The sequence below is a fragment of the Acanthochromis polyacanthus genome, chromosome 19 (genome assembly GCF_021347895.1).
Source record: "Acanthochromis polyacanthus isolate Apoly-LR-REF ecotype Palm Island chromosome 19, KAUST_Apoly_ChrSc, whole genome shotgun sequence".
NCBI lineage: Eukaryota > Metazoa > Chordata > Actinopteri > Pomacentridae > Acanthochromis > Acanthochromis polyacanthus.
Window position 1 is genome coordinate 15826278 of NC_067131.1, and position 14928 is coordinate 15841205.

At 45.1% G+C, this 14928-nt stretch overlaps 1 protein-coding gene across 5 annotated transcripts in view; it reads left to right on the forward strand.

The window, feature by feature from the left end:
• raraa (retinoic acid receptor, alpha a) overlaps positions 1-14928 on the forward strand; it is a 154084-nt gene that overhangs the window by 108029 nt on the left and 31127 nt on the right. Inside the window, exon 1 of one of the 5 annotated variants that reach the window (XM_022204893.2) lies at positions 5463-6511. The exons of the other annotated variants lie outside the window; for them this stretch is intronic. Coding sequence (XP_022060585.1) covers positions 6334-6511 — 178 coding nt within the window. The 5' untranslated portion in view covers positions 5463-6333. Of the gene's footprint in view, positions 1-5462; positions 6512-14928 lie in introns of those variants that run through there. 5 annotated transcript variants of the gene reach the window in all.

The following is a 14928-nucleotide window of genomic DNA, read 5'->3' on the forward strand; positions in this document are numbered from 1 at the left end:
GACTGAAACTCATTATCACTGAGATGGCACATTAACAAATACACTCTTCTTATCCAAAGTGACACTCACACATTAAGTGGAGGAATACCAGAAATCCACTGAGAACAAATAAATCTGCAGTTTTCGGATGACTTAAATAGAAAACGTACTTTTCTGTAAAATATTTCTAATTCCAAAATGTACACAGCTTTCTTAAATCTCACTGTCACTTGCCAGCTGATCTTTACTCTCAGGAAATAGCTCACCAGTTCAAAAACACACTTCTCACCTCTTTTGACTACAGCTCATTGATTTGTATATATCAACTGAATATCCATTTTACACTCTCATAATTTACTGCACATTTCTCTCAGAGTTTCTCTCCTTTGCTTGCTGTCTTAGTCCCCCCTTTTCTCTGTGTTGCTTTCTCTGTCCCTCTTGTCTTTCTTAATAGAATTAGTGGTGTGTCCATCTGTATGGACTAAACATCTCCCTGTTTCTGACAGCTAATGGGGGCCATCCCAAGTCCGGCATGACTGATATTGAGATATCCTTCCTCCAGGGTAACATCCATAGCAATTTTCTCTTGATTTGCTGAGTGATGGACTCAGTGCAAAGGAACATAGACCTAATGATCATTGAGGAGATGGGCTCTCTAACTCAAGGCTGCAGAGTGTGCACGATTACAAGCCATACAATAAGCCATGTCTCCTTCCCCCCCTCCTCTCTCTCTTTCTCTCCCTCCGCTGAGGTATTTCCAGAATGCCGCCGGCCACGATGGATTTATGAGTAGGCCATACTTTGGTAAACACCGATGGTGGGCAGCTTTGTCCTCCCCCTTGTGATATAGTGAAGGTCCCCATAAAAAATGGGAAAACCAGGTTACGGCCACCATAGAGCCAGGCTAAACAATAAAAGGCTTTATAGGCCTGTACCATAAATGCTGGAATCTGCTGTCGGAAGGACATTAAAGGGATAATGATCGGGGGGTGCTTTCACAAAGATTCATGCAGCCATTAAGAGGCTCTTTTTAGAGAAGACACACACAGACGCACGCACACTGAGCATTGTAAAGCACCAACACTGAGATCTATAGAACAGTTTAACTTTGGGTCAGGGTTTCTGTGTGTATCCAGTAGATTGACAGAAAGGAGGTGGAAGTGATGCAGTGCTCATTGATAACTGGAGCTTGTTCTCACATCGAAGGGTCGGGCCCTCATTACACATTGGCTCGCTGTCGGGGAGCACAGCTGTTGGGTTTGGCTGGTGCTGCCTGTAAGGGCTGCACAAACCAGCTGTGCAAACAAATGCATGCACAGAAACCATAAAGGCAGCAACGGGGACAGAGTGGTAACAGACAGCTTGTGGAGTTTCAGGTAGGCTCAAAAGTAAACATGCACCTAGACACACACGCAGGCATGCACTCCAGGGAGATGTGATCCCTGTTAAGGGCAGAGTGGCATGAGGAAGTTGGCTGCTCGGCAGCGGCAGGAGTGGGGGTGGACGGATTATGGTGTTGATCATCACAGTTGTGGGATAATGCTGCTGACATGCAGACAGCACATTTTGTCCACCAGCGTGACAGGGATCTGGATAGACACAATCACTTTCTTAGAGTCTCTTCTTGCCTCTCAAATTAGGACACATTTCAACTTCTTACAGCGCTTCCCCTCTGAATTTCTCCTCCTCTGTCTTTCCCTGCTGTGCTGCTTTATTAGGTCGCTGGGAAGATTTAAGAAAGATGGTAAGCTTTGCCGAGGCTTGCCTAAACTTCTTTATCGTCTGGGCATTAGCCATCTGCTGGCACATGTGCAGGAGTACTCGGGGGAGGTGTAGCATGAGAGCCTGTGTTTGTGTAGTAGCCACTAAGGGAGACAGGAACTCTAAAATTAGGACCAGGCCATTCTAACTCGAACATGTCTGACCTTATCTCGTCAGGAGATAGCTTTTATCCAAGTCAAGTACTGTCCGAGTGATACAGCAAGTCTGATCTGTTTTTCCTTAGCCGTTTAGTCTGTTTAGTGTCTCTAGGCTGCCAGAGCTCTGCAGACTTTTCCATGACTTTAAAACAGTTTGATTCTGTTTTGATTTGACCATCCACACCAATAAAGAACACACTGTGCAGGAAGTGTTTGGAGGAAAAAAATGATGTCCAGAGTGCAGGAACACTGAGTTTAGGGACAGCTGTTTGCAGATGTTGGTGGACTGTCTCCAGAATCTGCTGAGCGTTCAACAAATATTCTCACTCATTAGCTTAACCAGGGTCTGCTCTGACACCGTTGACTCCACTTTGCGTTTACAGAGAAGGTGCTCTCCCTCCTCTTTTTATCATTCACAATAATCCAAATGACAAAACAACCTATTGTTTGTTCAAACCTGCCGACTCATCTCCTTGGGGAAGGAATGGCAAAGGGAGCACTTTTTACTGCTTCCTAACACCCCTGATTGGACTAAGAAAGAAGGAGAGTGAGGGCAGTAAAAATAGTTTGACACCCTCAAGGTCCAGCCAGCAATCTCCTCTCCGCCCTTGCCCATAAAACTCTTTGAATTCTCTCCTAAAGTCCTTCTCCCACTCTACCCCTCTCCCTCCCCATCTCCTCGCTGGACTCTCACTTACAGCTTTGCTTCAAATCAAGGACATTATATTTACTGCTAGTGGTATCCCTCCATTATTTGCAGTTACATAACCATCTATTTCTGCGAGGCCTCCACATCTAAACACTGCTTTGATCTAGCCCTTCCATCAGTTTGCCTGGACTTTTCGCAACCACACTTTGAAGCCCAAGCTTCGCATGTGAGACTGGGCTCTCAACGACAACTTAGGGGCTCAGGATGCAATCTCATTCTCTCTGGCTTTGTTGTGCTAAAGTACTTTTCCGTGTTCTCAGGAGCGTGGCGCTTGTTGATGCTGGAACAAGAGCGGCCACCTGGACTGGTGTGTTAATGCTGGTGGAACTTCTTGTGGCTCTCCCTCTTTCGTTTTCTTTTTTTATTGTCTTTAGATGCAGTAGAGGCCTCTGATCTTGCTTGTTCCCCTATATTTGTTGTACCGGTTGTCAAATATATGTTCAAAATCCTACAAGAAAGTCTCTCCACACTGCTGTCATCTTGGTAACACCCACTATAAACTGCATGTATAGAATCACTGTCAAATCTGATTTAAAAAAAAAAACTTTCTCCCTAAATTGGGGTTTTAATGGGGTTTTCCCTACAGTTAGACTTTTACTATGCATCTGTAGCACATAACTGACTGGATGTCTTTTGGTTTGGCTGTTACAGTGCAGATGATTGACTTTTTGGGAGGAGCGACCTCATTAAGTGGTGAATCTCTCCCATATAATATCTCTGTATGTTTTTGTTTTGTGCTTTTATGTTTGTTTCTTATGTGTCAATCTTACGTACAGACTGGACACCGCCTGGAACAGAACCAGCTCTTATTTTTCCATGGATGTAACGTTATACACCCAGTTTCCCAAATGTCTACCCTCAGGAGTCCTCTGTTACAAATTGTCCCTCCTTCTGTGAGAATAAAAATACTGCATGTATTTATTCGCCGTCATCTGGACATAATCAGTCCTTTCTAAGCGTGACAATGTTACTTTCTCATCCAAAAATAAATGTGAAAAAGCTGTGGGAAAAGGACTTTATTTCAGTCTAATCTTGTATTCGTCCCTCCTCTAATAAGTAATGATCAACAATCCGTTATCTCTCGGCTTGTTCTATGCAATCGCAGGGTATTACCCGAGGATGAATGCTCTCCCCTCGGAGAAGAAAACAGAGCCTGGAAAATTAGCATTTTCTGACAGTCATTACTCATAGGGCTAATCCTGTCAAAGAATGTGTGGCTGCGCTATCAATGCAGGCGAGGGGTCGTAGTGGCCCAGGCCTGCACATTGGCTCTTATCAGGCAGGGTAAACACACTGGAGCCTGCATTAAATAAGTGTCACAGTCAGTGGGGGCGGAGCAGGCCGAGCCCCCCTGCCAGTTTCCATGCAGATAATCCCTCTCAAAAACCGTGTTGGTCAGACCCAGCTTTGGCCTGCGGCTCAGGTGTAGGGAAAGTAGGGGTGGAGAGGTATTGTTCCGGCAGTGGTGTGTGTTACAACGCAAGTCACTCAGGAGTTTGGTCCTGTCCACATTAATTCAAATATATCTGAAAAGGCTATTGAAGTATCAAATGTTTTCTGTCCACGCAGGCAGTTTTGAAAAGCTGGGACGGTACACGTCATCTTATTAACACTGACAAGTTGTCAGAACCTGCAGCTCAGAAAATCTGCTTGATTTTGTCAGGGATGTGCCAAACAATGATGAGACAAGATTCATATTTTCAGATGTGGTCTTTTGTTTTAAGAGATCGATTCTTTTTTTTTTTGTTTTTGCTCTTTTCGGTGCCAAAGTAAAAAAAAAAAGTTCTAATTTAATATGTAGTGGGTGCTTAACCTTAATCTCTACCAGCATGCTCAGGCAGTTTGAACCAACAGCTGCCCTTCAGATCACATGACAGCCAGTGTTTTAGGAAGGCATGACACTGATAATGTGTTTGTGGGACTTAATTGACACCTAATTCTTGCAGCACTAGTTTTGGCATCACCTGACACCTTCTGCAGTTCTGCTTTTGCACCTTCGAATGGACTCTAGTCTTGTGGACGATACAGCTGCATGTCTGCATAACAGGGCAGCAACAATGCTGCATGGAATGTTGCAGAGTAAAAAACATTTTATTGGGGATGTGATGCAACGCTGAAGCAAAAACAACTTCCCAGACTCTACCCCAGCTGTAACTAAACTGTGAGAAAAAGTCAACAGTCGGTTACTACGACTGGGTGACTTTGCCACTTTTGTTTCTTAATGTGTGCTGAGCGAACTGAGGGGCCTCTCTGGGTAGCACTCGAGGAAAAGTGTAATGGTGTTGCGCTGGGTGTACAAGGTGGGAAACCTTGAATAATGTGGGATGAGAGCAAGCCAGAGAGGCGAATCCGAGTCAGCCAGTGGGTCACCAGGAGGTGAGGCTGCCTACTTCCTTGGGTTCAGGAAAAGTTCAGCCGCATAGCATTAGGCAAATAAGGGAGACAGCGGCTGGGGGAGAAAAAAATTGGAGGGTAGGGACTGATGAGAGCATGGGGGAAAGGGTCAAATTAGTTGGAAGGAGGAGCCCAAATAAAGAGAACTTCCAGGAAGAAAAAGAGTGAGAGGGTTACATTCTGTTGCAGCACTCATTATGCCCATGAACTCCGTGTAAAGATATGAAAGACTAATTACTGAGCTTATATAACTTAATCATGTCCTCAAATACATTCCTATTTAAAGCCCCCGCTGCTCAGTTTGAGAGAGGGAGGCGGGCTCCCCCTCGGTTTCATGCAGGGCCCGTGTTTCACCGAGAGGGAGATCCATGGTGACGTCCCTGAAGGGGTTAAACGGAGGAGGAGCAACGCATGAAAGGCGCTGAGGGGAGGCAGGGGAGGGAAAAAAATGAAAAAGAGCCGAGTGGAGGTGGAGCCAAAGCCCTCAGCTGCTGTGCCTTGTCACATTTCTGCAGAACATGATAGCCGCACGGTTTGGTGTGGGAATGATTTCTCTCTCCAAATACAAACAAGGCGGTGCTGCGCGTTTCGTGCGAACCTGGACGTTGGAGAGCGGAGTGTGACCGTGGAGAGCCGCTGGTTGTTGTGGTGCGCAAAAAGGGGAGCCCGGTTCATTGACGGAGCTGACAGGAGTCCACCCACGGCGGGCGCAAACGGGACAACCGACCATAACCCAAACGGACGAACTACAACTCCGTGGAATTCCCTCCCCTCACATTTGCGCCTCATCCATAATTTCCCTGGACTCGGACTTTGGAGATCTGCGTTTTATTTTCTGGGATTTTATCCGTTTTTTTCTCCTCTTTGTCGTGTGGATACAGCCTCATATGTTGCTCTGTGTTTGAGCAAAGGCCGACAGGACCGATTTATTCCACTGAAGTTATCCGAGTGGTTGTAGATTTATTTGTGTGCGTCGTGCCCTTACATTGGACACAATGCAGACTGCTCTCCTAAATTATGTTTTCAAATTGAGCGCAGCCGACTAGGCTATTACAGACCCCGATTCACTCCTCGGGTTGATTATTATTTTTTTCCGATCAATACAGCTCTGTGAGAAGATGCCAAATGTTCAAATTCCCCCGCTGCGTTTGGATTTACCACTTTTCCTTCGATTTTAATGCAGTTTCGCTCCCGTCTGGGCCCCCTCACATCCTACCTCTGCTGGTGGCGGAGCTGAACCCCCCCTCTCCCCCCCCCAGGGCTCTTGTGCTCCTGCGTGCGTGACAATAGTTCGTTTTTTGGTAATATTCCCCGCCTGTCGCCCTGCTTCGTATGATGTATGAGAGTGTGGACGTTGTGGGACTGAACCCCAGCCCGAACCCGTTTTTAATGATGGATTACTACAACCAGAGCAGAGGATGCTTGATCCCGGAGAAAGGACTGGTGCCCGGAGCGCCCCATCCCTACAGCACGTCCATCAGGAACCAGCACTGGAACGGCTCCAATCACTGTAGGTGTCTCCTCAACTTCATCCCACTTACTGGGGAAGTTAAACCCCATTACTGTGCTTTTATCTATGCATTTGCAACCTATAAAAAGGGAGTTTTCCCCATGTAATAATTATATTTGTGTCACACGACAGTTACGCATGAATTCCCACCGTAAGGCCTTTTTTTCCCTGTGTCACAAGCCTGTTTTATTTCAATTATTTACACCCCATAATATGTGCTGAGCACCACTACATGATATCCCCATCACCCAGCTGTATAACTGCAACATATACACTTGACCCACTTTTGCTCATCCTCTTTTTTGCGCCTCCTTTGCGCCCAGGTTGTTGTTTTTTTTCTGAGAAGACCTCGGCGAAACTGCGACGCTCTGATCCAGGCCACGTTATTCCGAAGCTCTTAGCGTTCCTGAAATATGCACTTAATATAAATAATGTTTTGCATGCCCCTGCCAGTGTTAATCAGATCTAACTTTCCTGCCAGTGTTATCCCTGATTAATCTGGTAATCTGGATAGCTGCACCCATAGGCCACAGTTCCTGAGCAGCAGCAGGGCCTTAACTGGACTGAACTCTCGTTTATTTAATGTTCCACTCAGGCCTTCCACTAATTCAATTTATTTTTAACAAGCAGTTTATATTTAGCATAGCAAGGAAAGCAATTAGAGGAAATCTGCTCTGATAGTTGAATTTACAGTTTGTTTATAGTTATCTAAAAAGGAAAAACTTGAAATCCAAATATATTTGCTCCAAAATGAATATTTGTGGCCTCATGTGCAAACAAGTGACAGTGTTTCTGCCATGTCTATAAATAACATGTCACTGTCTGATGCTGCTTGTACAACATCAGACTTATTACTTCGCTTTGTGATTTAGTTTGTGCATGTGTTTGTGTTTAGTTTTCTCTGGTTGAGTAACCTCCAGGAGCCAGGAGAGATTTCATCTCACTGATCTGCAGCAATAAGGGAGAGTTATATTACAACAACAACCATTCTTTACCTCAAAGGAGACATGTAGCACAAAGCTCAAGCAGGCCTTTATAGAAGGGATACTTCTGTTGTCTTTCACTGCCGAAGGGGCGTAAAAGGCAGGAATCTCCACAGGCTCTTAAGGGCCAATTTCCTCCTCGTCTCAAGACTATAGAAACACACGACAAAGGGAAATTTAAACAAGAATTTGTGATGTTTGGCAGGAACAACAAAAGCGCCCAAAACAGTTTTGTTTGCACTGCAAGTCTTTCTCCATCTCTCTCTCTCCCTCTCTTTTTTTTTCCCTGCTTGTTTTTCTGAGTCGGATGAGATTAGAAATTCCTCCTGACTAAAGGGACAAATCACATACATTTTTCAAAGCAGATATCTAGCGAGCTCGATAGTATTTATTGAGCTGGTCCTCTAAACAGCTCTAGTGGCAGCATTGATTCAAACCATGTGAGCTCGTCTGAGGGAGACTGTGGGGGTTTGGCCCAGGAAAAGACCTCTGATCCCTCACTCGACTCCACATTGTTTTGCTCAATGGAGGAATTGCAGGGGGAGTGTGTGTGTGGGGGGTAGCATAGCTGCTCTTTGCCTTACTGCTTGAATGTAATAAAAAATTTAGTGCACAACCAGGGGAACAGCGGTGGTGGGGTGTAGAGTAGAGAGGCACAGCATCCGTTAGTGTCATCACGTGGGTCAGAGGCTTATTGGATCATAGGGGCAGAATACAAAACAGACAACGGCACAAGATTTCTTCTTCACCTCCCGTTCTTGAGCAAGAATCCAAACCAGCCAGCCAGCCTCAAAAGCACGAGAGAATCCCAAAAACATCTGTTGACTTTATCAGTTTCTGGAGTTCTTTTTTTTTTTTTTTGAATGAAAAAAAGGAAAATGCAAAGTTCACAGACGGTAGTCTCTTGGTATGTTCCTCTGCACGTGGGTTTAGAAACAAACTGCTGGTAGACATGTTTTTCTACCCCCTCAGTGCTTTTCTTTTTTGGTCCTCTGTTTTTTCAACCTCTCCGCATTGGATCTAACTATTCATTAGAGGGTTTACAAAAGAGCTCTCTGGCTGGAGGAGTGCACTCAGTGACATCTTCGCTGAAGTGAATGTGGCCTAACGCGACCTTTTGGACCAATTAAGTGGCTAGACATGAATCCAGATCATATGCTCTTCATTCCCTATGTTATTAGTTTTACAAAGATGCTGCAACTTTGATTTGATTGTTGTTTTTTTTAATCTTGTATTGTCATCAAAGTTTTGTAGTCACTAGCAGTGTGAGCAGTCTACTTGTAATTTGCTCACATACACAGCAACAGTTCCAAATGTCTCTGGTGAAAAGTCTGTGGCCTTGCAGATTAAATGCACTTGATTTTTCACTGAGTGCCTGTCAGAATCCTTACAACAGTTATGCGCTCATGCATGAAAGAATGTGCATGGCCTTGTTCACATGACTGTCACACACTTAAAAATTGGAGTATGAAGGAAAGAGGGATTGCATGGTGGGCTCAAATGCTCAGCAGCCCATGGGCTTCTTGTTCTGTTTTTTTTTCTTTCTCGTGCTGACCACAGTATCAAAGAAAGTGGCCACCAGGGATTTCCAAAGACGAAGCAGAGAGCAAGGCAACCTTTAGTGAGTTTGTCTTCTGAAGACAAGAGATGCCGAGTGGGCTACATGAAGGCTGTGTCTGACTGGCAAGTGACTGGCGGCTTAATCTGACTCATGTGGTATTTAAGTGCGGAAGTCCTTTTGCCTAGCAGGAGATGAGGCTCAAGAAAAAACATATGGTGTTTTATTGTTTCTTGGTGAAATGGACTGTAAGAGCAGGATCAATTTTCAGTTATGTTGATGGGGGAGGTTAGTAAGAGTGATGTTTTTTTTTTTTTTGAAGAGAAGAAAGCAAAAAAGTTTCAGATTTTGCTGGTATAGTGCAAACCCATGTGGTTTCTCTTTTGGCTTCCTGAGAGGCTGCAGTATCAGAAAGTACAACAAGCGTGCCCCTAATTGTTTACACTGCCGTGCAACATGAAAAACTGGAAGATGTGTGTGGACTTTGTGCAGGCCAGCAGATTGGTGTTGGCCTTGCGAAAGAACTGTTAATATCACTTCCTCCCTCCTTCTTCATTTCTGCATGTATCTTTTGTTTGGCAGCTGTATGCTGAGAACTGGGAAAACATGAACAGCAGAACATAAACAGAAAGTCTTGTCCCTAAACAGGATTGGCTGGAGTACTGTGAGTTTCTGACATTGGATCAGAGCGGGGTTGTTGTCATAAACAGCTGGGAAAAAGAGACGTCATTAAGGCAGAACATGAAGTACCAAATTTATTTTTTTGAACAAACCACTCAGGATTTCTTGGCAAAGCTACTTACAACTTTAATAAAATTATAGCTTGTGACTTTGTTGACATAAAGCAGTAATGCAAATCCCAGGCCTTAATATTTCTGAACTGCAGTTTAAGAATATAACCCATTTTGTCACTGTCAGGGCCCTAAGCCTTGTAATATTTTCTTATCCATACATGCACCTTGGTTCTATCATGGACAGACTGATGAGTGCATTCATTCTAGGGCTTTCTTGATCCCAGCTTGATAGGACTGGCAGAATTAGATGGACAGCTCTCAGGCAAGGTCCTCTGTTCTTCAAGGGGAGGGAAGCATCAGCCAAGCTCCTTATTGTGCCACGTCTGCCTAACCCCTTTCAGCCAATGGCGACAGTGATTTAGTAGCCTGAATGCCTGGAAACTGTGTGTGTATGTGTGAGAGAGAGATCAGTTTGTCCACAGGAACACGCCTGCTTTCACCTTCAGGTGAACATCAATAACACATTTTGTCATCAAGGTATGTTTGCAATGGCACAGGGGTGAAGGGAGTTCAACGCTGCCGCAGCCGCTCTCCTGGGAAAGGCCGCAGGGCAGCATTTCACAACCTGCCATCACTCGCTCCCAAAACGGCACCTTGCCACCAACCTTCAAAGCTGTTGCTGCCCTTTTTAATGCGGCTCATCGTTTACTAAACAGAGATGCCCTCGGAGCGGGATGTTCACCCTGCTGCAAGGTTACCAGGAGCAACAGACATATGTGGTTTTCTTTGATAGTGCCCGGCGTTTCAGCCAGTTTTTAAAGTGTAATGAATGGGTGTGGTCCGTCGCCTTGAACACTGGCAGAGCAAGTGGCTTTCTGACACGTACAAACAATGCTAAAGCTGACTGTCAGCTTTGATGTTCTACTCAGTGGCATATACTGTGGTTTTATTTCATATTGATTATATCAGACGTTCAGTGTGTTTTTGTTAGGAGAGGGTTTTTTTTTTTTGTCCACACACGAACACACACTCAGACCCACTGATGGGCCCCGGCTTGTTTGTAGAGAGAATTAGCCGGAGGCATCAGTCAAAGTGTACTGTACACCAGTTTGGTTTGACGCTAAATCCCCAAACAAGGGTTGGTGTACACTGCAAAGCTCACTTTGATGAACAAAGCAGGGCAGACAGAAAAGATCCAGGCAGTGTCATTGATTCATCAGGGCTTAAAGAAGGCAGCTGATTGCAGACATTGTGACAATGGGCCTGTAATCTCACTATCAATAATTACATTCTCCCCCATGTCTGTCCTGTTATTCACACAGACACGCACTCACACACGGGGGCGGGAAGGAGGGAGATCAAAACAGTTCAGGTTAAAGGGGGGTTCTACCCTCTAAAATATTCATAGCTTCTTCATTTAAATCAATTCGGCTCTACAGGGGCAGTCAAGCGTCAACTGTCAGAAATTGAGCTGGGCCTGTTGTAATCACTTCTTTACTTATCTCTACAGATGGCTTGTTCGCAATGGGCTCTGCATGGCTAGCTCACCAGCACATTGAGAGAGGACTCACTCTCTCTCTCTCTCTCCCTCTCCCTCCTTCCCATCTCTCCCTCCCATCTCCATGTTTTATCCCCACCCTCCCATAATGGAACACACATAAATTCATCTGGGAATTGAACCACGGACATTCATCACCCCAGAATTCATCTGCGAGGCATTTTCATTCCCAAAGTGTCTCCTTTCTCTCTCACACTTTATCTCCCTCTCCCTCTCTGTTTCCCATCTCCATGGTGGCATTCTCTGCATGGCAAGCCTCAGCCGGGCAGTCAGTGTCACGATTAATCTTTAATGCTCGCCTGCCCTAATTTTTCCTCATATTTTACAAGATTTCCTGCCCTCCAACCCCCCTTTTTCCTGCATCCGCTATATATAGAGTGATTACATGGAATGTTGCCTTGTTTCATCAGAGGACCACTGCCTGCCTTTGCCTCTGCCTCTGCTGTGCAGTCAGCCTTGCTCTCTCCCAGGCCACTAGCTCTAGGCCAAAGCACAGGACTGTTGCTTCCACCAACACACTCATCCCTACTCTGCCTCTGGGGACCTGTGTTAACATCACATGGATGACAACTGTGTACACCTCAACTGCTTCACACACACACACACACATTGCAGTGGAATGCCCTCCTATTTTGAGAGTGGGACAGCCAAGAAAATAGGGTAGAGGTTAGTATGCTAAAAATATAAGAGCCTGGCAGTTCTGCCCGGGCAAAAAATAGTCCTGTGTTGCTGCCGTCTCAGTCAGTGTTGTTAACCGAGGAACAAGAGAGATAGCTCTGCCCCGGCTCGTGCTTGTGTTATATCAAGAAAAAAATTCTGAAAACAGTTCTGAATCACTGAAAAATTACCAGCATTTATTTTGTGTACATAAATGCAAAGACCCCTTGGCGACAGCTATACTTTTAATAAGCTAGCAAGGCAGTTCCAAAGATAGAAGAGAGTCTCAGTGTTTCAGATGATCTCATTGTGGTTAATAAGTGGAGTCTTTTTCCTGGCTTTCATTATACCTGGTGTTGGTGCTTTTAACAGGCCCCAAGGACACATATAGGGCAAGTCTGGAGGAAGACAAGACCTTTCTGTATGTCTTGATTTATGGAAATGTTTTTCTTAAGTAACTTTATATGTCCATATTGTGTATCATCTCCTCTTTGATTGTCTCTCATGTCATCCAGGCCCAGCCCCACTCAGTCTGACTCAATCTGGTCCCCCTCAGTGACAGAGGAGCTAGTACTGTCTGGACACCACTCTCCTCTCTTTCCCACAGCCCCTCTGAATCATTTCATATTCATTATGTGTCTGGCTGCAGCTCGGCCTCTGACATTTGACTCTTAAAGACCCACCTGGGACCGGGATGAAATAGACTGCCAACAGTGTGGTAGAGGTGGGAAGGAAGAGCATAGTACTGGATAGTGATGGATAGGACAGCATGTTCGACTGGATGAGGCTGACAGGCTCGGGTTACGGGCTGCTTGTTCCCTGTAACCCTGTTTGTAATATGTTTGTGCATTGTGCGAGATGAGAGATCCCCTGTAGCCGAGCAGCTCCGAACATGTGTAGGTTAAGAGAGGTGAATGAGAAACAACTGGATCCTGTTTGTTATGAATAGAACCACTGTGTTTTAAAAGGGAGGTACTCTGATATCAAGCAGCCCTTCTTTTCAAAGAGACATATTGTCTAACCTTTGCTGTGACCTGCAGTGTCTTATCTGGGCCTTTGTTAGTGAAGTACCCTGGCTGAGAGAGAGAGAGAGAGAGAGAGAGATAGTTGCTTGGCAGATATCACAATAATTAAGTGGTCATGTCAGATGTCGAGGAGCTCTCATTGTTCTGGGGAAAATAAATGTGTCACAACCCTCTTTGCTGCTTGTTCATTTGCCATAAGCCCTAGTGGGGTTAAGTTGATGGCCCACTGGTCTCTGCATTTATTACTCAGAGACAATGCGCTGGAAAAGAAACAGAGATAAAGCCCTCTGAATGACATGCGCTTCTCTTTGGATGAAACTAGACACATACATGTCTGTCTTTTTCTGATTCCTAGTCATCTTTTTTCAAAAGCCCTGCCAGCCTGAATGTTTCTTCAGTTTGGGGAAGAGGGTGGGCCGATGGGGAAATATGCAGCCATGCAGCACTTAGAGAGGAGAGGGCACATTCTGTTATTCCATGAGATTTCTAACAGGAACCTGCAGAGAGCTTTTTATAGTGGGCTGAAAAGATGAAGAAAAGGTAGGAAAGAGGGTATAAAGAAAGCGTTTGTTCACTAAGTTTGGTACATACGATCGTATAAATAATTTAGTTCTTTCACTTTTGCCAAAAGTTGAAGAGTCTTCAAATTGTTAACACTCTTTGTACACTTAATTTGTTTGGTGTTCCACATGATAGCACTGTGATCAAAGAGGAGCCTCCTCTGTGCTTTGTGCAGATAAAATCCGAACTATCGGAGCTCTTTGACAGATAGGCTTTCCCCTCCTCTGCATCCCTGCTCCAGCCATGGAGCTGACTAATGGAAAAGGTGACAGTTTGAACCAGAGTTGTCAAGTGGCTCAGCATGGTGCTCTGTTGCAACTGGTTACCAGCCCCTGGGCTTGTTGCGGTGCTGTTCAGTGCCACCGCCACGACGTGACACCCTGCTTTGCCCTCGCGCCATACGTGGGAAACCTTTGCACAGCACTGCTGCCACTGTGGCGGTTCCACAATAGAGCTGGATTATTGTGTCTAGGCTGTCAGCACCTCTCAGCTGAAAGAAAATGAGAGGGAGGTAAGGGGAGAGAGAGATCTCAGGCACTGGGAAGGGAAGAGAAGGGAAGGCGGGGGCTCCGGGAGAGCTGGCATTTTCAAACGGTAATCTCTGTGGAGCCTTTCAGGGGATTTAATGTCATTTTTGGCCTCTGGATTTTTGCCCTTTTCTCCATTTGAACAAAAAGAAGTGGTGAGTGAATGGGCAGGAAAAGAACGAGGAAATAAGTAAAGGGATACAACAGACAGAGAGACAGAGAGGAGGGGGAGCCAAGGCTCAGTGACTGATATTATTAGTGTTTGAGTGCGACTGATGGAGACTTGGCCTGCATCCAGTAGCTGCCAACAGGCCAGTGTTGGCAAATTGAGTCTGGTACAGAATGACCTATATCCCCGTCCTATTTAACACTTTACAGCATTCATTTTTTTTATCTTGCCCATCTCTTTATCCATTAACATTTCTTTGGTCATGTTGTATCAAGTGTCACTATGAGACAAAAGTCCCTTGTATAATCTCAGCTGTTGTTTTTTTAAACATCTTTAATGTGTGCCTCCACGTTACCTTGGCAAAGTGTCTTCAGCTTTCTAAAAATTGTGCCATTTCAGCAATAAAGATGTTAGACAGTAATAGGTCAAGGTAAAAAAACGGTAAGTACTTTGCGTGCAATCTGCATGGTTGCTCAAATTTGCTCCTTCTGGCTACAGGCAAGAGTGGCAACACTAACCGTCCCTCTCCAGTTTGAATTATGGATTGGATGTAATGCAGCGATTAGACACACACACGTACACACATACCTCTTCTGCAGTGGTGACCAGCTAGGTACCCTTCTGCACTGCGTCCTGGCTGCACAT